This window comes from Thamnophis sirtalis, unplaced genomic scaffold (assembly GCF_051295495.1).
Source record: "Thamnophis sirtalis isolate CommonGarterSnake01/CBP01778 unplaced genomic scaffold, rThaSir2_p1.2 scaffold_11, whole genome shotgun sequence".
Taxonomy (NCBI): domain Eukaryota; kingdom Metazoa; phylum Chordata; class Lepidosauria; order Squamata; family Natricidae; genus Thamnophis; species Thamnophis sirtalis.
In genome coordinates this window covers 33,154,391-33,178,912 of record NW_028261391.1, presented here as the reverse complement: position 1 = coordinate 33,178,912, position 24,522 = coordinate 33,154,391, and the positions used below count along the sequence as shown (strand labels likewise).

At 36.7% G+C, this 24,522-nt stretch overlaps 1 protein-coding gene across 4 annotated transcripts in view; it reads right to left on the bottom strand.

Annotated features, from left to right (window-relative positions):
* Positions 1–24,522, bottom strand: part of EPHA4 (EPH receptor A4) — a 160,939-nt gene that overhangs the window by 43,942 nt on the left and 92,475 nt on the right. For all 4 annotated transcript variants that reach the window (XM_087725490.1, XM_087725492.1, XM_087725491.1 and 1 more), the window contains exons 6-8: positions 3,816–3,940; positions 2,523–2,682; positions 668–779 (exon numbers count right to left, since the gene is read on the bottom strand). In XM_087725490.1, the coding sequence (XP_087581616.1) occupies positions 668–779; positions 2,523–2,682; positions 3,816–3,940 (397 nt within the window). The remainder of the gene's footprint in view (positions 1–667; positions 780–2,522; positions 2,683–3,815; positions 3,941–24,522) is intronic.

Here is a 24,522-nt window from a genome sequence, read left to right as displayed (position 1 = left end):
TTTTTTATCTAATATTTTTTCCTTTCTTCTTTTGCCCAAGAAGAAAGCAAGATAATTTATGGTCTGAAAAAAGACCCTTTTACCTGTGAAAGTATGATTAAAAGCTTTCTTTTCTAGGACTTTTAATTTAACCTGACTGGTATACCCACTATGGAATTTATAAGTGTCTTCTGTGTTCCTCACAGCTAACAACAGCTGATTTGGCCAAATACAGAAGTGATTAGAAAATCAAAAAAGGCATTCTTTTTTCCGGGTATACGCTCAAACACAGGAGCTTGTTTCATTCCATCTCCCCAGAACCCCTCCTCTGGTCTGGCACTCTTAGCACAGAACTCATCAACCCAGAATACTGCATTCATTAAATTCTACATCAAATTACAGTCTCTCTTCAGATCTCAAGTTGCTGGCTTGCATCTTAAAACCTCCCACCACCATCCCCATAGCTAGAAATGATTTTGCATCTGAAGAGCAAATAATTCTAGAACAATTACCATTACATTACATGCTGCTGTAGTACTGATGCTGAGAAGATCAAAGCAACACAGGAGAAGTCTTGTAATGCAAATGCAGTGTTTATGATGCTAATCAAAGAATTTAGCTTTGTTTCAAGGAGGCAAAAAGCTCCCACATGAAAGAAAAGGGGAAAGAAGGGGAACTTAACCCTTACCTCCTACTGATGACAAAGGCAGCAATGAGAATGACCACGAGGACAACACTGCCAGCCACTGAGACCAGAAGAACGGTGGGATTGGTGCCTTCTCCAATGATGGGAGAAGGAACTAGAAAAAAACACACCAATATTTGTTAAGATTCTACAGTTATATCACAGATAGGAATAGCACAGGATCAGACAGTGAGGTATATGCAGTTTATGTGAAGATGAAGACATTTCATCTTTGTCAGACTTTGTACAGAATTATTCTGTCACCTTTTCAGTAGAAAAGATTCATTTGCAATTCTTCTCCAGGAAAGCCGTCATTAGTAAAATACATTATGCTCCATAATGAATTTTGGGAAAACTCTTCAGTTTTCTCCTTTCACTTTTACTCTTGAGAATATAATGGCTGATTTAGTGCCTGCTGAGCTGTTTCCCTTTTTATTTAATTTAAAATGGACCAGATGCTCATTCCTTGACTATGAGCAAGAGAAAGACTCAAACAGAACAAGATGTTTTCCACTGTCTTTAGCGACAAAGAGCAGTTCATATTCTCACATGCTCTGCCTGAGGGTTGTTAACACTGAACAGCAGAACCTGAAATGATTAAAATTTCTCCATGCAATGAACATTAAGCATCTAATCTCTCCTGTTATTTCAAGAAGCAACTATGTTTTTTTAACATTTGTCCAACAGACACACACTTGCACAAAACAGACATTTTATTTCTCAAATTAATCAAAGAAGAGAAAATAATAGCTAAATCTAAAACAGTCCATCATTATATTGAACAGTTTTCTTCCTTGGCCAAAAAAAGGGAGCAGAATGGCAGTTGGCCTTGATTGTCTGATTGTTGGCGAATGAACTGCAATAGGAAGGAAGTGAAGATTCAGAGCTGTTAGCTACTGGCTCATCTAGCATGATTACTTCATGGTTCTCTAGGATTCCATATATTCTCATTCCTAAATGTGGTATACATTAGAAAAAGCCCAAGATATATTGAAGCCTGAAGTCAAGGACAAGTTGACACCCTCATCTATCCAACATATAGGCAAATTAACTGGACTGACAATTCATAAATGGCTCCTTATTATTGTTTTAGGGACCTGTACAATATGCACAGTATACGAAAAGTAAAGAATGTTCAAAACTTCTGTGTCAAACAAGTACAGAAGTATTTAGGGGGAAAAAACAATTCTTACATTAATATAATTTATAATTGTCTATGTGGCCTGACTTTTAGTATACTTTGCAAATCTACTATTAGTCAATAAATTGAATAGCAAAAATAATATATGTTTTCTCATTAAAATATTAAAGACAGCTTGCCTGTAATGTAAAGATAACAATGAAGGTTAGAGAGATTATGTTGTTATTTTATTTCCTCTCTTTTGCTTCTGGCATTCTAAATCTATGAACTCAAGTTTATACCTGTGTTTGGAAGTCTCAAATCCTGAAAACTTCTAAACATAAGTGACTCAATATAATCCAAGGATCTATCACAAAAAAAGTAGATATGAGGATGTTGAAATTAAAAACCGATATTTCCATCTCTGGTAATGTCTTTTTTCATCCCTGGAAAAGGTTTGTTGAGTGTAATGTGGACAGAGTAAAGGAAACAACATCCTTCTATTTCAGGTGCACACAAAAGATCACACTTTCAATTGGACTCTTGGTAAAAGCAATAAAAACAACAAAAACACATGAACACAGCATCTTTTTGTTTTCTTAGTCAAAGCTTGGTAATGAATTCCAAACCACCACCAACAAATCATTCATATTCAACTCAAGTGCATACAATATGCTTTTCAAATAGTGACAAGGGAAAATGCCTCCATTACCCCAGTGAGAGATCTATTGTTATTACCTGTGTTGGTTGTGAATTCAAACGGTCCACTGAAGTCTCCATATCCAGCTGCTGTCCTTGCTCGCACATGAAAGACATATGAAGTTAAAGGATTCAAGCCCTTGATATCGGTATTTCTGGTTGCTGTTTTCACAATGCGATAGCTACGCTCGTTTTGGTCCTAGCAAAGAGACAGAAAAATGAAAAGGAGGAGGGAAGTGAGTAAGTAGGTCCCCTGAAGGTCTTGAATCTTTGTATTTTACTTATTAGGAAATATAGTCACATTTAGATAATGAATGTGATTTTTCTTTTAGCGTTTCTATTATTAGCTTTAACGACATGAGTGTTATTGAGTTTTATATTTTGTCAGAGGATTTTTCTTGCCTGAAAAAGCAAAGAGGATATCTATAATTTAAGCTCTGCTGAGAGAAAAGGCAAGAAAGAATTTTTTGATAAAATAACAAAGAAGTTGTCATCCTTCTCCTGATGAACTAACAATGTTTTATTTCTAGCAGTCCTTTCACACATTATCCCTTTTCCTTTGCAGTATAGAACTATAAATCCCAAAGTAACTGAAGAGATGGCTGCCAATCTTCTCCAACCTTTTTCTGCTTTTCTGCCTGGCAAATACCTCAAGAAAAAAAAATACTGTAATCTTGTTCCAGGGAAAATATACAAGTCACTTTTTATACAATTAGGAAAGGAAATAAAGAGATTTTATTAAAAGACATGTAAAGAGAGAAACAGAAGGAAAAAGTAATTGTTCATTTTGCAGACAACCTTGAGAGGAAATAGATCTTTTTATAGTTCTGAAATGGAGGAGCAACAAATTATATTATAGAAATAACAATTCTGCACAATTTAGAAGAGGTGAAGAATGTAATTTTCTTTTCCTTGTTTCCTATTAAAATTTATTAAATCCCCACTATCATTCTGGGAAAAAGCTATCAGCTCATACAGAGTTCATTATTACTGCGTTATATACTTCCTTATTACACGTCTGTCTCTGTTGTAAGGCTAATGTTGCACTGCTTCTCTGTTCTATTGATTCTCATTACAAATAGCTTATTAGGATCAGACAGTTCCTAGAAAAAGAAAAAAATGCCCACCACCACTACCTACTAAGGAAAAAAATATATATGCAAGTTGTTATTCAGTTCAACTCCTTAGATATACAACTTGTCAAAATGGGTATGATTATAAAACCATTTTTTCTTAATAAAGTCCTTTTATGTGATAATAACTGTGGGCTTATTTGGCTCAGGGATCAAACATTATGGTGAAATGGGATTTATCCATAATGAATAATAATACCTTTTCGTAGTATTTGACTTCATATTCCAAGATGACTCCGTTTGGCCGGTCAGGTTCCAGCCAAGCCAATGCCACACTGTGCCTTGTTATTTCCTTAGCTTGGATCAAAGCAATTTGAGAAGGAGCTACCAATAAAGAAAGATTGGGAAATATCAGGCAATGTTGTCAGAAGAAATCCAAGTATTGAATGATGTTGGAATGTTTTGATTTCTTTAGCATACACATATATCCTCAACGTATCAAATAATACAACTCAGAACAGTTCTAGCTTTAGGCATATTGGCACGACCGACAGTTTATTAACTTAGTATTTCTGCACTAAATTATATTTTAAACCCCTGGGCTTTGATGGCTCCTCCTTTTTTGTTATGCTGATTTTATGGCCTTATGCCAACTCTCTTTTAATACAAGTATTTTAATGAAGTCTTTCAAACTATTCTGGCAAGGGAAAATAATGAAATATTGTTGAGTGACATCAGCAGTACAGTTTAATTGATTAATTGTATCTGCTGATTACATCAGGAAACTGAAACTAGCAAAAGAATCTATGTTGTGAGGAAGGATTAAGTGATATCACACACACAAATAAGATAATCGTTGGTGAGATAGAGATATTTCCTCTAAATCAAGCATTATTTCAAATAATTTCTTTCTTTTCTCCAATGACTTCTGGGTGTCTTTTTAACTGTTATTCTAACTTCTGCCTAGAGAAATTGAGGAAATAACAGAAAAAAACAATGCCAGGAAAAACATTAGACCCTATAACTGAAACTTGTGCATCATCATGGAAGAGCAAATGGATAGGTGACATGCCATGAATTATGATATTATCATACAAATGGTGAAAAATATGTATGTATTTTTAATCATGATATATCTGATGCGGATTACATAATGTATCATGCCACAAATGATGGCATTGTGGCTTTTACTCACAACAATTTTATATGACCTAAATGTTTTCCTTCCCTCATACTAACTAGCCAGGTCTTCTAAATTTTTTCTGGGGCCTTCTCAAACACTCTGCCATTGTCAGGCAATCAGAAATGTCAAGAAAATGATATTATAGAATCCTTGTCTCAATTTTCTCTTTAAAATGAATTTTAAGCAACCATAAAACTGTATCCGATGTAGCGAAACAAGCTATTTTACTTGCTGCTTGAATTGGTTATATTGATTATATATCTTATGTGGCACTTGGGACAGAGATCATGGAGACAATGTGGAAGTAGTCCAAGTATATAAATTTGAAATGGTTTTAGAATCAAGAGGTACAGGAAACCTGTCTGTTATTAATCAAAAAGCTTTCCACGTTATACATATACAATTTATTTTTAGTTTTTTAGATTATTTCTGGTTTTAGTCTAGTGTAATAAATAGAAGTACAAATTATAATGGCCAACATTTCAAACCCATAAACACAGAACTAAAAGCCGTTCGCATGTAACATCTATTACTTTTTTCATTCCCCACCCTAATACCATAAGCTGTCAGCTCTTCTGAACATAAGAGCCAGTTTACTTCCAATTCAGCTGTGGCTCAGCAGGAAACATACTCAATACATTTATATTTAAAGTTGGCTTTTCAGAATTAAAACAGTGGACCTGTTTTCCACTGGCAAGGACTGTGCTTCCCAGTTCTTAGGCTGTCCCATTTCCCTGCTAAGAAACAAAGCTGTTGTACTTCATACAAGCATCTTAAGGTGTCTTTCATTTGTCAGACAAGACAATGACTTGGTAGTTTGGCAAGTTTCCAACAAACCAACAAAAATGACAAACCTGGACAGGGGTAAAGGAGTAAGGTGCTAGTCATTTCTTGTCTTTGCATTTTGCTCAGCTGCATTTTCTCATGCAATGTTATTAATACTTCAGGAATAACAATGCTGAGGGGAACTGCAATTGTGTCAACATGGCTTGGTACTAGAAATAGGGACCACGTGAAAGTGTCCAAGACAATTTATTTCACCTTGACCTTTTTGTCTCATTTTCATCCCTTTTCCAAAAGACAATAGATTTCTTAACAATTTAACCAGTATTATAAAATTGATTAAATTCTAAGCTTTCTTTTGAATTATATATTTAAATGCAATACGGAATACTAAGATAAAACAAACAATGGAGTAAATAAGAAAGAAATGTATCAATAGAAGCTTCTGAAGGTCTCCTTTATGGTATAATTGGTGCCTGAACTTCAGATGTTTAAAAGGCCAGGAGACAATGCTGCTTCCCTTAACTATGACAGAAACAGATTCGTAGTCCTACTGGACGGATGGGCTTTCAGAAGATTTATGATTCAAGCTTCCTGGTCCTTATTTTTCTGTTACTGTGTGGTCATGTCTCTAACCAGCTGTTATCAAGTCCTGCCACAACTGACACAGCTTTGATACAAATGGTGGTGGTCTCCAGGGAAGGACAGATATTTTTTTTTATCTTATCAGCAAAAGCTGTGCTGTATACCCAGAGATTAGACAGCTTTCCAAATTGAATATATTCCTTCCTTTGTCCCTTAAAAAAAACACCTAGAAATATGCAGGTGCTTATTTTTGAAACAAACAAAACAAAACCAGCAATCAACAACCATCTGAACATTTATTAAAACCTTTCAATAGAAATTATAATATAAATACCCCATAAAAAGGGAATGAATGAACAAAAGAAAGAAAGAAAGAAAAGAGAGAGATATATACAAATATATGTAGGAAGATATGTGTATCTTATTTTATGTTATTCTATATAATTTGTAAATCTCAAGGAACACTTTAAATAACCATATAAATATATGTCACAAGGAATAACAATAAAAATTGGACATGTAAACTTCAGAATTACTTGACATATCAGACAGACCTGATGGGAGAAAAACTAAGCAGCAGGCACTCTCTGTCAGGAAGACTGTTTTCTGATCTACATTTTGACAGTTTGGCATCTCTGTTAAAAATTATTCTGGAGCTTTGCTTCTGCATCCTTCAGCACATCTGCCAACCTGTCTGTTTGTTCCTTACCCTAAAACTTATGTGCATGAAAATATACTGAGTGACAGAAACAGGAGTGGCAGGATCCATTAAAATGGATTACATTGAGTTATTTACATGAAGTAACCAGTACCAACAAATAGAATTATACTAATTCGATAACCCAATTGTGACCCTGACACAAGGACAAAATTTGTTGCAGTGTTTTTGCATTTATTTGCAAGTGTCAACGCTCAATGAAGTAAATCTACCATCCACTTCAAACAAGAAGAAATGAGTGACAATCCAGCCATAAAATCACATTTTCCAGTTACTCAGTATCTCTTGAAGACCACTTGGATTACTCTTTCATGTAGGAATATTCATTGACTGATCCCAGCAATCTCTGAGTGAATTTCACTTTTCTTTTTCTCATCTCCATATAGTCACAGATATTTTACTGTAAAATATCCCAAAATATTTTAGCTGAAGGAGTTTTCTCCTGGTATCATTCAGATATATTGCAAGTACAGCCAATGTGATTTTAGAATGACTGCAATTAATGATTACTAAACACAAAAGAAGATGCTAGGATAAGGAAGATTTATCCAAAGATTCATTTCTGCAGTAAAAGTACTGTGCTGTTCATAAGCAAACACTGACCACAAAAACTCCCTCTGTTTATGATTAAACTTGTAACGTCCCAGACAAAAAAAAATAAACAAGGTGTTCATTTCATTCTTTCATTTTTGTCTCACTTTCAAATATTGTATCCATTTAGTGTTTTCTGAGGAGCATTTCACCCAAACCTCTAGCTAACATCCACTACTGTAAGTCACTTTAGAAGTATATATTTTATGTGCAACTGAAACGATTCCATTCAGTCGTCTTTTCCTTAACCTTTCTATATTAGTAAAAAAAATAAAAAAATATGAAGGGCTGTAAAATGTCAGACACTGATGAGCCATGGTGGTGCAGTGGTTAGAGTGCAGTACTGCAGGCTTCTTCTGCTGCCTGCTGGCTGCCTGCAATTTGGCAGTTAAATCTCACCAGACTCAAGGGTGACTCAGCCTTCCATCCTTCTGAGTGAGTAAAATGAGGATCCAAATTTTGGGGGGAAATATGCTGACTCTGGCTTAAAGTACTGTAAAGTTGTGTATAAGTCTAATATAGCACTTTTAGTAGCACATCCCACTTGGCTGCACTTGCACCTGCCCACAATTATCTTATACTGATTGCCTCTACTGGATTGCAGTGCTTAACTGTGTATCACAGTACCACGTTGCTCAGTTGCACTAGCGCCATGCCATACTGTCCACCCATTGTCCACCTACCAATTTGTTTGCGAGAAACCTAAAAGAAAAACTTGACCTGACTTGAACTTCCTATAAGTCCACACTGACATTGCTTGCTGGAAACCAGCAGGAAGCAAGCTCTGGTCATATGACATCCTTGCATAATGACTGCAATCCTCACTTAATGATGGCAACAGGGAGTGAGAGGATTGTCATCCTGATACTGTAAGATACCAGAAATCATTTTACAGCAGGAGAGCTCTGTCATTCAATCTATCAACTTCTGGCAAAAGGATTCGATATCAGGTATGAGAAATATTCCTTTCTGATGGTTAAACCACATATAACTTTAAAATAAAACAGAAGAAAATAGGAAGAAAAACAGAAACTTCTTTTGTTTTACTCTAAAGACACTATATCAACATGGAAGAAACCAGCATGCTCTTTTACTTCTTTGAATTACACTTTTTCTAGCTTGAAAAATTGTCTAGAATACCATCTATCCTTTATGATAGCTCTTACCATTGTGATTATAGCTCAAAAAGCTTTTAAGATAGAAGAAAGTTTGATTGTTCCTATCCCAGTTGGAAAATCTTTCATGATGAGAGTGGTCTTCATGCCTAATGGAAAAGACATAAAATGCTAAACCAGCTCTTTCTTCCTTCCCTGAACTTTTATCAGAGGTCTACAGAGTTGAAAAAGACTGCATGCTAATTTCTCTAATGCTACTTCCTTTCCTCTATATGAAAAGGACGGCCACGAAAGATGTGGGAATTACAATTTTTTTTCAAGTTTCTCCAGTCTTAGCAAATACCTTCCCTGATCTTCTGAAGAGCTTTCAATGGCTTTATTCAACAAATAAGTTATGTTCTTTAGATGACTGTGATGTAAATTTTAAACTTGCCTAGAATTCCAATGGGATTTAATTTTCCTAATCATAAATTTAGAGGGATAGATTGTGAATTCCAACTGCATCCAGTATTCAATACAGTGATGAGAGAGATCACCATAAATTACAATGAAAATATTGTATCATATGACAGCAGTAACTACTATACTGTTTATGCTGTACACCGCAATGCACATTAATGGAGAAATGAAGAAAGGTTTGAGATGATGCCTTGCTTTCCTTCATCATTTAAAATGTTACATCAGGAAAATGAATAGTTAGCTAAGAAGTTAGCTAAGATTATGTATTCTTTTATGGATGTATTATTGCATGTAGAGACAATATTTTATCCAGCATATTATTCTCACAGAAGATGTTCTATCCTAGCAAATGTAGTTCAATTATATATGAAATAAATTGGAAAAAAAATATTAACTTTCAGCAAGTCCTCAGGAATTCATATCTTCTTTTTCTTGCCTACACTCCAAAAGATCTGTTCTCTGCTGCATGATGTGAATTGAGCAATTTAGTTTGTTTTGTTCTTCAACCCCCATCATTAAATACCTTGCCTGTGGTCTCTCTTATTTCAATTCTTTGCTTGCAAAAATAGAAAGAAATAGAAGGGTGGAGAGAAAGCGAAAGAGCAAAAGAGAAAGAAAAGGCAAAGGGAGAGAGGGTGGGAGGATGGGAGGTTGGGAGGGACAAGGAAGGAAGAAAGGAAGGAAGGAAGAAAGGAAGGAAGAAAAAAAGAAAGAAAGAAAGAAAGAAAGAAAGAAAGAAAGAAAGAAAGAAAGAAACAATTAAGCTGCATAATATAACACATTTTGGCTATATCAATAAAACTCCAGTCTTTATCAACAAAAAGAGATCAGGTGACTTTTTAAAAATAGAAAAAAGAGCAAATTAACCAAAGGAAAGGCTTTATACTGCTAGAAATGATGAGTAAAACCTGTTTTTTTTTTTAAATTATCATGATGTTGTTGAATAACAATGCACAGGAACCTTTTTTTTTTTACCCAAGATATCTTTTTAGGAAAATATGGGATATTGTGCATCTTTTTTATGAGGTCCTAAAGTATATCTGGTTAGTTAATGCTGCCCATTTATGGACAGATACATTCAGTAAAATGCTTATTTTCATACACATTCATTAGATGATGGATCCAGAAATTTATACATAATTACAAAGAAAAAAACTCCAGGTTACAGGACCTCTACTACACTATATCTTGTGGGGTGAACAGTTTCATATCAGTTTTGATTACGAGACTAGTGATTACAAGGACTTGTGTCCATGTAGGTTTTCTTGGAAACTCTTTTTCAGAAATGATTTGGCACTGTCTTCTTCTTAGACGAAAGTCACACAGTTGGTTTCATGCCTAAGGCAGGACTAGAATTCACATTTTGTGGTTTCTAGCTCAGTGCCTTTAACCACCATACCAAACTAGCTCTCATCTACTTTTCATAGAACATTATATTCAAATATTTAATTTTACTTAATGCCTAGTTATGACTTCAGTTTTAAGAGATACTCAATCCCACTTGATGCTTTCAACAAATTACCAAGGATCAAAATTAAGTGCCTGAAAGTACAATAACACTATTATTTACCCTATGAGAGAGATACCGAAAACCTTCTTTATTAATTATTGTTTTTAAAATGTTCTAAACGTTATAGCAGGATAAATACTCCTTTCTGGGATGCATAAAGAAATGAGATTAATTCATTCATACTTATGATATTTATGTAGTTACTTACAAACATATCTAATTTATATTTAAAGTAACCAAAATATCTTTACAATCCCAAGGCATGTCACAACTTTTGAGCAGCCCTAATGTTTGGGAATTGAAAGATGAACATTTTGACATGCTCTAAATTGGATATATGTGTTACAAACACTATATTAATTTCATTGAAAAACACTGCTGTCCAATATGGTAGTATTTCTTTCATATTCAGAAAATCTCCACAATTCAAGGATAACTTTTCTTGATTAACATTTAAATGAGATGTGGGTGAGTACTGATCATGTGAACAAACTTTCAGGAAAGTAACCAAATATGATGTTTGATGGTTCAAATTTTCCTTATTTCCACCATTTAAGAATAAGTAAAATAGCTCCTGTCCTCAGATTTTCAATTTGAATCACACAATGAAAAAAGAAAATAAGAAAGCAAGTGAACCGAGATGCTACTTTACATAAATTATTAAGCTTTTATTATGAGAGGTTTAAATGGATTTGGGCAAGTGGAGAAATTTTAGCTCTGTATTGACACAGAAGATTATATTCCCTAGACTACCTCTATATTCCTAGCGATGGAACACAGGCCTATTAGTTTGGGTTAGTAAAATTGCTTGTCTCAGATTAATGGCAACATTCCAGCAAGTGCTTCTAACCAATGGCTCATTTTTCCATCATGTTTGTCATCCCAGTGCATAGGCTAATAACTATTTAGATAGGGAATGCAGTGGAAAGAATGGTCTAGAGCAGTGATGGCGAACCTATGACACGCGTGTCAGTGCTGACACGCGTAGCCATTTGGGGTGACACGCACAGGATTTCATGCGATTCATCCTCGGCTCCTGCACGGCCGCCAAGGATGAAAGAATCTGTGCTGGAGGAACGAGGGGGGGCGGGACGTGTGATCTCCCCCGCCCACACTCACTTACTGTATCGCCGCCACCCCTTTCTGAGCGCAGGGGCTGCTGGTAAGGCGTGCGTGCCGTGCGCACACACGTCATCAGCGCGGCGAGGGAGGACCCGCAGGAGAGGAGCGCGGGAACAGTGCGCGCCTCTCTCCAGTCAGGCCGGCACAGAGAGTCTACTCCTGGGACTGTCGGTTACGACCGCACCACAGCAGGGAACAGCGGAGTGCCAACGGGAACTGTGAGCGCCATTAGCAGCAACTATTGGGGTGCCATGGACTTGTAATTGCCCACAATAACTGAGATAAGTGAGGGGGAGGTTGTGTTAGCTTGTTAGGCTAGTTAACCCCTAATTGGCTATCTATAATTCTATCTGCTGTCACTGGCCCACTGATGGAGCACCCAAAAAATAAAAAACAAAGGTTAAGTAAAGGGAGTGGTAGTGGCAGTGGCCGACCCTTTCAAGAGACATGGAGCGAGATGTATGGCATTATAGAAAAAAATGGCAGATCATTTTGCGTTCTATGTACTGAAACGGTAGTAAGCAGAACGTGGAATATAAATAGACATTTTGAAACTAATCATTCCCAGCTCTTGGAAAAAAGTGAGGATGAAAGAAGTTACTAAGCAGGTATGTTAAATAATTTGTTTTTGGTTTATTAAATACAATTATATATTGCAATTATACATTTTTGTAGTTTAAACTATAAATTGCGCAAAATTATGTTTTTGTCGAAGTGACACACAACGCGAGTTATGCTCGATTTTTTGCCGATTTTTGACACACCACGCCAAAAAGGTTGCCCATCACTGGTCTAGAGTAATAGTTTCACTTGGAAATACTTCACTTGTGCTCACAGGAACATCACACGTAATTTCAGATCCTAGATACAGTAGGAACATTCAGACCTGTTTCTCATGCAGTATACAGCAATAATTGGCCAAATTACACATGCTATGATATACACATAGAATGATTGATTTTGTCAATTTTAGGTTAATAGCTGAGGAGAACCTCAAAGAAGGATGCCAACTCTGGCTAAGAAGGCATTATACCTGCTTGCATTCCTTATCCAAATCTATAATCCACTGAAACTGGTGGAATATGCTGATCTCCAAGGAATATGCATGATTTGAATAGCATATGCTATTTATGTAATTTTGCCACCTCATCAAAGGGGAAGCAGCAGCTTTAGTTCTTGTTATTGGTTTGTAAAATCTGTAATTTGTTTCCCAGAAATAACCAAAGGAAGGTACTTACCAAAGAAGAAAACCAATTGGGGTCAAAAGGTTAAAAACGGTGTGTCCAATACTGCTCTAATTACAGTCTTCACAAACTTTGGTTCTAAGGTGCCAACTTATTATGTACTATTTTTCTTATAACAGATAGAATGTCTAATGAATGCAAGAACTATTTGAGAAATTGTGTAATTTCAGACATTACACACCACGCTTTGGTTCTATAAAGTTCAACTATATTAAACTCTAAAACATTGTTATTAGGATAGCTCAGTACTTCAGACTTGAAGTAAAAAGCTGTTTTAGAGTATGTTAGGGATGAACATACTTACATTTAGTAATGTTACAGATGAATGTAGCATCTTTCTGCAACTCCTGAAAGCAGCTGCTTTGAAGAGGTGTAGACAGATAGTACATTTGTGGTGCCTTATGCTCCAAAGATGTGCCAAATTAATGAGATAGGAAGCTCATTTCAAGGCATGCTGTTTTTTATGTAAATCTCTTTGAGTTAACCACTTCCAAACAGTTGATATATAAGGTCTTCACCATCTCAGAAAATATATCCTGCATAATTTTAGAATTATTAGGACCACAGATGTTACATCCCCACTATAAAACTGTAAAGCAAGGAAGGATAAGACAGGGATCCTGTGGTGCAAATGAAGTGAGACATCTGTTTAGTCTGAGGACTAGTCTGCTTGCTTGTTTGCTATGAAAGACAGTTGGCACATTCTTAGAAAGATAACAATTGTTGCCAACAGAAACATGATAGGAAGCAGTGTGCATGTTTCCTGTATGTATGAATGCCAGTTTTAAACAAACAGGAAAACAAGTCTCTTTATAAGAATGCATAAAAAGCTGTCAAAACACTACAGCTGCTTTAGAAATAAAAGAAAATAAAGAAACATTTCCAAATTCTTGAATGACAGAAATTCAGATAACATGAGTGGATGGAGTTAGCCTTGTGAAATATTTGAAGAAATGCTCTGAGCAATTTAATCAATTCAAAATCAGTCCATAGGGAAGCCACAGGAATCTAAAATTTGAGGTAGGATTTGTTGTACCAAGTTTGGTATCAATACATCAATGTGTCAGTCTTGGGAGCCATCTTTTACAATGGGCTTCAAGACCGTTGGCCACATATTCTAGGAAATTGGGAGGGGGATTGTATGGAGCATGGGAGCTTCATAGCAAAATAACATTCCTTCTCAGAGAATCAAGGTCATGTTGCCCCTGCACCTGGAATGACATGACTGGGAGGAATCTTTTTGTGGGACAGAGATTGATTGGACCATGTGATGGACATGTTGGGCAGGATCTTGAACTTTCAATTGGATGGGGGAAATCTGGAAGCTTTCAGATTCGGGTTTTTCCAGATGTGCCAATATGGCTCTTCTAATATATTGTAACTTTAAGGAGTCTCTAGCCTTGGAATTTTATTTGGTTTGTTCATTTATTTTATTATTTATTTATTTTATTTTATTATTTATTTATTTTATTATTTATTTTATTATTTATTTATTTATTGTTTGGCTATTTGAAACCTTAACACATAACAATTACTATTATTACAATTAACATTATTACAAAAATGTACCGTTAATTCCAAATGGCACTTAGCAATAGCATTTAGACTTATATACTGCTTCACAGTCCTTTACAGCCCACTCTAAGTGATTTACAGAGTCAGCATATTGCACCCCAGCAATCTGGCTCCTCATTTTAGGACAGAAGGGTGGAAGGCCGAGTCAACTTTGAGCCTGGTGAGATCCAAACTGCCAAATTGCAATCAGCTGGTAGTCAGCAGAAGTAGCCTGAAATAGTGCATTAGCCACTATGCCAACATGGCTCATGTTATAAAGAATTTTTAAAAGTGGGATGGCTACATAAGTAGTGGAGTGATACACTGAATCAAGATGGGCTTCAGAGTGATATTTATCAGATTGCCAGATGGTTCTTGAATAATTACAAGATCCTAAGGCAGTAATGGCTAATCTTTTTTGGTTCACGTTCCAAAAGTGGGGAGAGCACAGGGGTATTGTCCGTGGGCAGGCCACACCCATAATGCTATGCGCGCAACTCCAGCATGCACGGGCAGGCAACCCCAGTGTGCATGTGCACGCCACCTCAGGCTGCATGCATACGCAACCCCCCTAGCATCCATGCACGTGCAACCAGCACTCTCCCTGTTTTTGGTACACTTGTTTCACCCTCCCCAGGCTACAGAGGCTGTCTAGGAGCCTGGGGAGGATGAAAATAGTCCCCCCCCGGAGGCCTCCGGAGACTTCAAGAGGCTTTCCTGAAGCCTCTTGAGGGCGGAAAATGGCCCTACGGACAAACTGGAAGTCACAGTTCCCAAACTTCTGGGTTGCTCATACGGCCATTTTTCGCCCTCCAGACCTTTCAGGAGCCCTGAAGCCTCTGGAGGGCAAAAAGCAGCCCAACGTGCAAATCTGAAATCCATTCCCGAACATCCGGTTTGTGCGTTGGGTAGTTTTTCGCCCTCCAGAAGCTTCAGGAAATCCACCGGAGGGCAAAAAGCAGCCAAAAAGAAGGCCAAAATCAGCTGGCCAGCATGACCTGGAGCTGACAGGGCAACGCCTCTCACACTCTAACAAAGGGCTCCACATGCCACCTGTGGCACACGTGTCATAGATTCGCCATCACAGTTCTAAGGCATTCTCAAAGACTGGAAAATTAGATATTATCTTCCATCTATCTTCAGACCTTTCAAAGACAATCCTTCCATCTTTCCTGTTTTCCTTCCACTACTGAAAAGTAGTGTTCTCTGACTTGAGATGACAAAAGTACTGTCTTCCTTATCCATTGTGCTTCATGTCACTGTAGGCAAATGGCTCTACTCCAATTTAATACTAATCCCCTTTCTGGTTGCTACCTTGTATGGCATTTTGAACTGAGCTGCTTGGCTACCTGCTTCCTTTTGAAGGACTTCAACAGGTGGATTCCTTAAAAAACAAATTTATGGTATAATTATGAAAAGCTGGGTTTCTTTATTTCCCACTCCCATCCCGTCTCACTGTTTAACTGGTTTATGCAATGATAAAAACAGCTTTTTCTTTTCTTACAAGTTTCCTGGTGAAATTGTGAAACAATGGGTTTTTCTTCTTCTCCTTTTAATAGATTAAAAGTGACAGTGACAAAGAAGGGATAAAACCGTCCTTCCCTTTCTTCTTCCTTCCTTCTCACTATAGGGAGATGCTCTCTGGGCTAGTCTCCTTGAGTATCTCAAGTGACACTAAAATGACAATGTTGATACTGTGGGTTTTCTCTCTTTTTTTTTGATCAATACATCCGTGTATGCAATCAATAGGAAGATGCTAAGGATGAGTGCCAATAAATGGGGGAGGGCACATATCAGTGGGAACTGATTGATAATTGCTTTCTTTCTTGGAAGTCTATGGTAAATATAATTTGAGTAAAACATAAAGACAAATGATATATACATTTTTTTAAAAAAAAATCAATGATAATATATCAACTACAAAATAAGAAATGAAATGGCTGTTTTGTCAAAATTCAAAAAAAAAATATGAAAATTTAATCATCTCAAAAAATGCAATATGTCCACACTAATATAATTTGTCTTTTTGTTTTCCTCCTTGAAATTTATTCCTTGCCTGGGCACAAATAGTACAATTGATGCCAGAGACTACAATGCACTGTAGACGAGGAGAATATAATACCACTGTCAATGGCAATCTCACTGCTTCGATTTAAAGTAAAGTCTATTCTATTAGTCTTTTAAATATCAGAAAATGTTGTATGCCCAATGAACATGTCAGCTCTTGCTTTTAAGCCAGTGTTGCTTTCAGGCTATCCAAATTTGGAGTCATATATTATTCTATCTCCATTAAACACAGAGAACGGCTGAAGCAGGTTCACACCTCCAATTTACAGTTAAATTGAATGACTGCTGAATTTTTAAAATTTTATTAGCTCTGCAGACCATTAAACTGCATTTCTCCCAGATGGATCTGCTGCCAAGACCTAGGAGACAAAGATTAGACACTCTCTGTGAGTATAATACAGTCTGTTGATACAGCTTGGATGGAATAGAAGAGAAACTAATTTTTAACTATCCTTGTATAATTAAAAAAAACCTGTTATAAAAACATGAGGTTGAAAACAAAGTGCCAAAATTTGCATATGCATATATTATCCAGTATATAGGACTATGATATAAATTGTTCGTGAAGGTAGTAAAGTGAGTTATGGAATGGCCCACAACACAAGCCACAATACATTTTATAAGCTGGTTGCTGTGTCTGATTCAAACTGCAGAAATGATCTCAGAAAACTGCACACTGAGCACCTACAAGTTTATTGTTTGATCTTTCTACCCCAATGGTGAGGAAATATCATCACCTTAGGCATTGTTGAACAATTCTCATTTAGCCAAGATAGGCATAATTGTTATTATAATTCCATCACTTCTGGGAAAATATAGGTTCTCTCTTCTTGTTCTGCATTGTGTGACTAATTGTCTGTAGCCTTCTGATAATGTATTTAGGAACAGATAAACCTGAAAACCAAATTTTGTGTTACCTCACCTCTTTGTCATGAGGGTTGACATCATCCAGAAATAAATTTTGCCCTGTTTCTTGGGATTGAGCTGTTTTGAATATCTGTTTCTAATTTTTCTGAGAATGGTTGAATAACGGTTCTGATTTAATCATCATCTTAAAACAAGCATTTCATTGCTCAAGGCTGATCATCAAGCCATGAAGAGGGAAATGGAAGGTTCATTGACCTAGAATTCAAATATCTAATATTTTCTGTTACATGCCTAAAGCACTATAAAATCCAACAACAATAACAAAAATAATGCAAAATTTATAATATTCAATTGCAACTGTTCATAATTTAAAATTATAGAAAATACGCCTTCATAAGCCAGATTCAAACCATTCAGAAGGCCCTAATGGTGAAAGAAATGAGGAGAAAAAAAGAAAGCTCAGTAATGAAACTTTTTTTTAAAAAAAGGTCACTAGTGTAGCTAGTGACCTTTCAGAACCCATCTTTCTGAACACAAGAAAACTTGTACAATATGTGATTCTTTAAAATCAGACAAAAAGCAGCCCAAGTAAGACAGATAATGTCTTATTTAATTATGTGAAATGCATATAGTCTCTATACATGATGGTTACAAAGACTTTTCATTGTACAAAATAATCTTCCATATATGTCAGATTGAAGCAAGCATGTTTTACAATAATCCTATTCCTAGCACAGAGACCTTATGCATTAGAAATTCCTAAATTTTCATATTAACAGTTTTATTTGTGAGGTGAAGGAATTTATATATTTATGCAAACATGGGCTCTATTTCAAAAGATATGTTTTGTTTGTGTTGTACACTTTTATATATTATCAGTTCCCTATCTATGTTTTTATTGCTGAAGGAACTGATATAATAATTCCTGAAATTAAACAGGGAGGAGTCCAGTCAAAGGCTGAGGACAGATCATTAAAAAATATATTTGAATTTCATGTTAGAAGTGGAATATAAATAAAAAGAAATAACGTTGCTGTGAAATCTGCATTCTTGAATAAAATAAGTCCTTTCTGTTTTGTTACTATTAGTTATTCTTGCAAATTTACTTAATCTTAGAACCCAGAGCCAGTTTTAGTGTAGTGGTTAAGGCATGAGGATAAAATTGTGACCATGAATTCTAGTCCCATCTTAGGCACAAATCTGGTTGTGTGGTATATATCTTGAACTAGATAGGAAGAAGGTTAGAATGGTTTTGGTCAGCTTTTTCAGTTGTTAGACTTAAATAGACTGTTTATAAGTAGACTGATTTTTCTTGGCATATTTGTATCAGTCTGTTGCCTGTTTCATTATATACACTGAGGGTATTTCCAGACACTATTTCCAAGTTTAGCGTTACAGCTTTCCATAATTTGTATGACATCTTTTTTGGTATGGTGTCAACAAGATATCGCAAATCATTGTGGAAATGTTCCAATTCAATTTCCTCTGCATCTGTGGATGTAGAATAGGCCTGGATCATCATCATAATGATAAACTTGTATTGAATTCATATTAGCATCATTTTGTCATTTATGAGGTTTTATCTGTGACATACTTTTATTAATAAGGATTCTGAATTTCTTCTATGATTTGCTTGTCTGCAGGTGGAAGATCTGAAGGTCTTTTAAAAGTCTAGTAATTTCCAGAATCTAAATGTTTAGCCTTGATATTTTAGTTTGGACAATATCAAGTTTGCCTTCATTCATGGTTCTGACATTCCCTAAGCCAATTCTATGCATATTATCTTTGCAGCATCAATATATCTTTTTGTTTTTGGATACTTTCGTAGCTGAATATCCTTTCCGCTCTTCTCCCACCACAGCAATTTTAATTGAACTGTGCATGCAGGCACAGCATGCATCCAACGCATGCAAAACGTGCACTCGCACGAGCGAACCGGAAGTAAATCTGGCTAGAACCTATCACTGGGTCCAATATAAATTAAAAGGCAGATTCGGGGGCACAGAATATGTCAGAAGAAAGAATAGCAAGATTCTTTCAAGTCCTTTTGAGCTATCAAAAATGCTACATATTGATACTAGCTATGGTGATAAACAGATTTGACCTGGTTTTTAGAAGAAATAAAATTAATCTCAAATGGACCAAGAATTAAAAATATACTCAGAAAAAAAAACCCCAAGGAAAATGTCCCATAAAAGATATATTGAGTTTTTTAACATGGTATTAACAGCTCCCTTGAAAAAAATATAGTTGTTTCCAAACGCTAAAAGGTTTAAAAGGGCTTTGTTCATCCTTACAATAAAATATACCAGCTACATGTTTATGTGCCTCTTAGAGTTGTTTTGATTTACAAGGCTGGCATCATTCTGTTTTGTAACAGAAATGTCCACAAATTTTTATTTCTATTTTTTGGAATGCTTAGAGGAAGCTGGTGACATGTGAAAGAAGCAAAGTAAGTGAGCAATTTATAGTGCCGGGTAAAGATCAGCTTGTATTTGACTCAAAACATGTGAGACAATGCCTACCCTGTGGAGCTTTGCAGTTTACTGCATTTGCTACTCTTAACGAATGCTTTCTGGTTGAAGGGAAAATCACATGTCTCCTACTGCCACTGAAGCTCTATCTCTTTGAGCCCATTCCATTCTTAAAAACGACTTCTCCCTTCCATGCTGTTTGCATAATTGCGGACTTTCAAACTTTTAACACAGCATTGCAGCAAAAAAGAAAAGGCATTCTTAATGCTGAAAATATGTCCTACAGAGCAACTGCAAAATATTGCAGATAATTCATTGAGCGTGTTAACTGACAAAAGATTCTCCTTACTCACTCCTGATTATTCTAACTGATGAGAATGAGAGGCAATTCAGAATGCACAAATGTTTCTATGTGCTCATTTGGCATCTTGAAATGCAAGGGCTTTGAAATGTGGCTATCCATTTTCACTGCTGAGACAGAAATGAAAAAAAATTCTTCCACCTCAGCCACAATGTGTAAATACAAAATATTACAACCAATTGCAAAGAGGTTACTGTAATATGCAGTAATGCTGCAATCCATAAAAAGTTAATTTCAACCTAGATCCACTGAAATAAATAGAAATACAAATTTCAGTACCATTACTGTTTTCAGTAGAAAATAATTTTCTCCTATCCCAATGCATATACAAGGTGTGTATGTATGTGTACACATACAAAGAAATTACCAAAACTCTCATGTCTGAAACCTTCAATTGGGCAAAATACTGCATCACAGGACAAAATGTTTTCAACAAAAGCACCTCAAATGGCCTAATGTACAGAACGCTGGGATGCATTACTCCTGAAGGAATGAAATTTGGTGTACTACTGATGTTTAGCACTGCCACTTCCTTGTCCTGAAGAGCCCTAGTCATGTGATCATCATTTTTAAGATTTCCTGACAACTCCCCACAAGTCATTGGAAGGAACTGATATTGTTGCTGTACCTTGCAGTTTTTGCTGGTGAGAAGCTTGCAGGAGAAACTCAATGGAGAAATGAAGCGCCTTCTACAGCGTCCTCTACAATTGCAGTGCGTGAGTCACTCAGATACTTCCTCACTTACATACTCCCTTTAATACCTCTTCCATGCAGCAGCAGCCAGTTAATTGCCTTCAGGGAAAGGGAAAACGGAAAGGAAGGGAGAACAGAAGAGAGAAAGAACGGAAAACAGGACAGACTAGGGAAGTAGGAAGAAGGGAAAGGAGGAGGAAGAAGGGAAGAAGGGAGGTAGGGTGGGAGGGATGAAGTAGGAAAGGAAGGGATGAATAAAAAGGAAGGAGAAGCCTCTTGAAAAAGCACCTTTGGGACATTTCTAAAAAAACTGGCCTGTATATATACCACCATCCAGTCAAATCGGAAATGAAATGAGATTCTTCTTTGATAAGAAGCTAAATGTCTTCAAAGAAAACAAGAAAGTCCAGTTGCCTCTTGAAAAATTACCTTTGGGACAACCATGACCTGGATGACTGAGATTCTACTTAGACATTTAGTAATGAACTTTGGGATGGATACTCTTCAAATGGTATGGGTGTATGAACCCATATGAACCTCCCAAAAATTGCAGAGAACCATTTGCACTTCAGTTTGAGATGCAGACAACAGAGGCTCATCGCTAACAGCGTGTGCCTGTGTTCAACAGTGAAGAGACACAGGGCAGAAAACCTCCTGAAGAAACCACAGCTCCACAACATAGTCCTTTCAGCAGTTTCAAGAAGGCTCCACACACATTTACCCTGACGTGGCCTCAGCAACTCTCTAAAAGAATGCAAATGACCAGCTGTTTGCAAGGAATATAAATCCTTCCATTCACCACCATACAGTCAGAGCTGAAGAAGCTTTTTGGAGGAGAAAAGAAACATCTTCAAAAAAAACCAAGAAAGTCCAGTTGCCTTTAGGAGCCGAGGTGGCGCAGTGGTTAAATGCAGCACTGCAGGCTACTTCAGCAATTCGGCTGTTCAAATCTCACTGGCTCAGGGTTGACTCAGCTTTCCATCCTTCCAAGGTGGGTAAAATGAGGACCCAGATTGTTGGGGGCAATATGCTGACTCTGTAAACCGCTTAGAGAGGGCTGAAAGCCCTATGAAGTGGTATATAAGTCTAACTGCTATTGCTATTGCTATTGCCTCTTGAAAAAGCATCTTTGGGATAACCATGACCTGGATTAATGAGAGTCTCCATAGACATTTTTCAGAAGTGGTTTGCCATTACCTTTATTACCTTCTTAGTGCTGAGTGAAAATAAGTGGTCCAAAGCATCCAGTTGGCTTTTTGCCTAAGGCAGGACCAGACTTCATAGTAGCTCAGTTTCTAGCCTGATGCTTTAACTACTACACGAAATTGGTTCACTAACACACACACACAACTTTCAGTATAAATCTGAAAGTATCAGTTAAAGTGTGTATGTGTGTGTGTGTGTGTGTGTGTGTGTGTCTGTGTGCCTTTTAGCTATGATTAAGGCTAATCATGATGTAAGCACCTCTTTGATCTGATCTTTCCTTTTCTAGAAATTCTAAGAGAAGCATTTAGCTGAATTTGATTCAATATTCCATACAATGAAGAACATGTTATTAGATATCATTAGCCAACCATCTCCTACTAGAGCAGAACACTGCAACCATTACTGGGAAAACATACTTCACAGATTAAGGTGTAATTTACTCTATAAGGCTTGAAGTGGACTTCAAGCTCTGCTGCTGGCATGTCATATAAACATAGTTACTTACTGAATTGGGAGATACATTTAACTGCAGAAGGTTTAAAATAACATCTTTGCATCTATCGTTACTCTTATTTTACAGAATTCTGAAATTATTTGTTTATATATAATCTTTCTTACAGAGATAGATAAGCAGCAACCAATATAAAGCCAAGATTAATTAATATCCTAGAATTACCCTGTGGTAATATGGGTAGCCAATAAATTTTATAAATAAATAAGTATAAAATAGTCAAAAATATCCTTCCTGTTGTACTTTAAAAGAGGGATACATACTTTAGAATGTTATATTATTTATTTTAATTAGCTGAATATACTTTATTGTTTGCATTATATTTAAAAAAGTTCCTGAGCACTGAGAATGATTATATAAATTAGCTAAACAAAGAAATACATTTTATGTAGTTACAAAGAGTTCTGGAAGCAGCAGATCATCTTGGTCCTTTTTAAGTCAGGGTTCAGGATTGGAAATGGGACTGAAGCTACACTGATCAGTATTGTGGGCAACCTGTTCTGCCCCCCCCCCCCCAGCCTGTGAATGAACCAGAACACAGGTCTGGCTGTGTGCCACTGTTTAATGTACTGAGATAACGAATCCTTTGGCTGAAGGCCCAGGCAACTCACGTTCAATAGAGTATCTCTGCAGCAACCCAGATAATTCAAATGAAGCAACGCAGATAGTCCGAATGAACAGACACGGCTAGAATACACAGATAGATTTTCAAACAGTTGTTTCTTACAAATGTCCCCTCCCAATGCCTCACCTATAATCTCTCTTGGGAGGGGCCAATCAACAACCACCTGTGCTTAATCTTCTTCTGTGAGTCTGCCTACAGAGTTGCTGCTTCTGTTTTTCAGCCCTTCTCAATCTAGCATCAGGGACAAACTGCCTTTGATCCTCCCCAGTGCTCCATGTCTCAGGCACCTCCTGGTGGCCAACCAGCCTCTCTGGTCCCTGCTCTGAGTCTGAACCCTGCCCAGGGTCCACCATATCGTCCAGGGCAGACTCATATGGTTCCTCGCTATCTGAGTCCATCAGCAGCTCAATCGGACCCTGTTGGGCCACAAGAGACAACCTATGGTAGGATCTAGTGTAAGGGTGATCATCCCTACTAGATCATTCAGTAACCTCCAAGAATACATCAACTATAAGTTTAAATCTGGATCACTTATATATGAGCACCAGTAAGCATTATTTTATGTTGGCTTTGCTTTTTCTTCAGCAGACAATCCCTATCACTTGTGTAGGTTAGGACAGGTCAAGTCCTTAGGCCTTGCAATATGAGTTTGTATCAAGGCTTGAATCTCTGCTCTTTTTTTTAAGATCTAGGTAAGAAATCTTTGTTTACTAAGAGTTACTTTGTTTACTTAATACTAATATTAAAAAACACTGGGAAAGATCCTCTCTGACATGGAATGAGTTACACTGTTGACATCCAGCTGTATATCTCCACCCTGGACCAAAGGATATACCCTGACCTCCCCGGATAATAAGCCCAATCTTGCTTTTGAATGCATTCACTAAAAGCCCTCCCCCAAAATAAGGCCTCCCCTAAAATATTTAAATGCATGCATAGCCTGTCCCCACCATTTTTGGGGAGAGGGAGGAAACATGCCCCACCTGCTTGCAGATGCCACTCTTGCAAACCCTAGCTAACACTAACGCTTATTTTGCAGGTCAAAAGAAAATAAGACCCCATTTTATTTTCAGGGAAACATGGTAGAAATCTTGACCCAAGGTCTAAAGGCTGCAAGGAATTGGGCAAGAAAAAGAGGATCAGCTCAATCAAAGCAGATCATAGTAGTCTACGTATTTATTTATACTAAATATAGTAACTTCGCTTATATTATATTAACTGAAGTTACATATTTATATTAACTCCATTTGTTAACCAATCACATAATTCTAGATGTTGCAGATAAAAATAAAAACAAA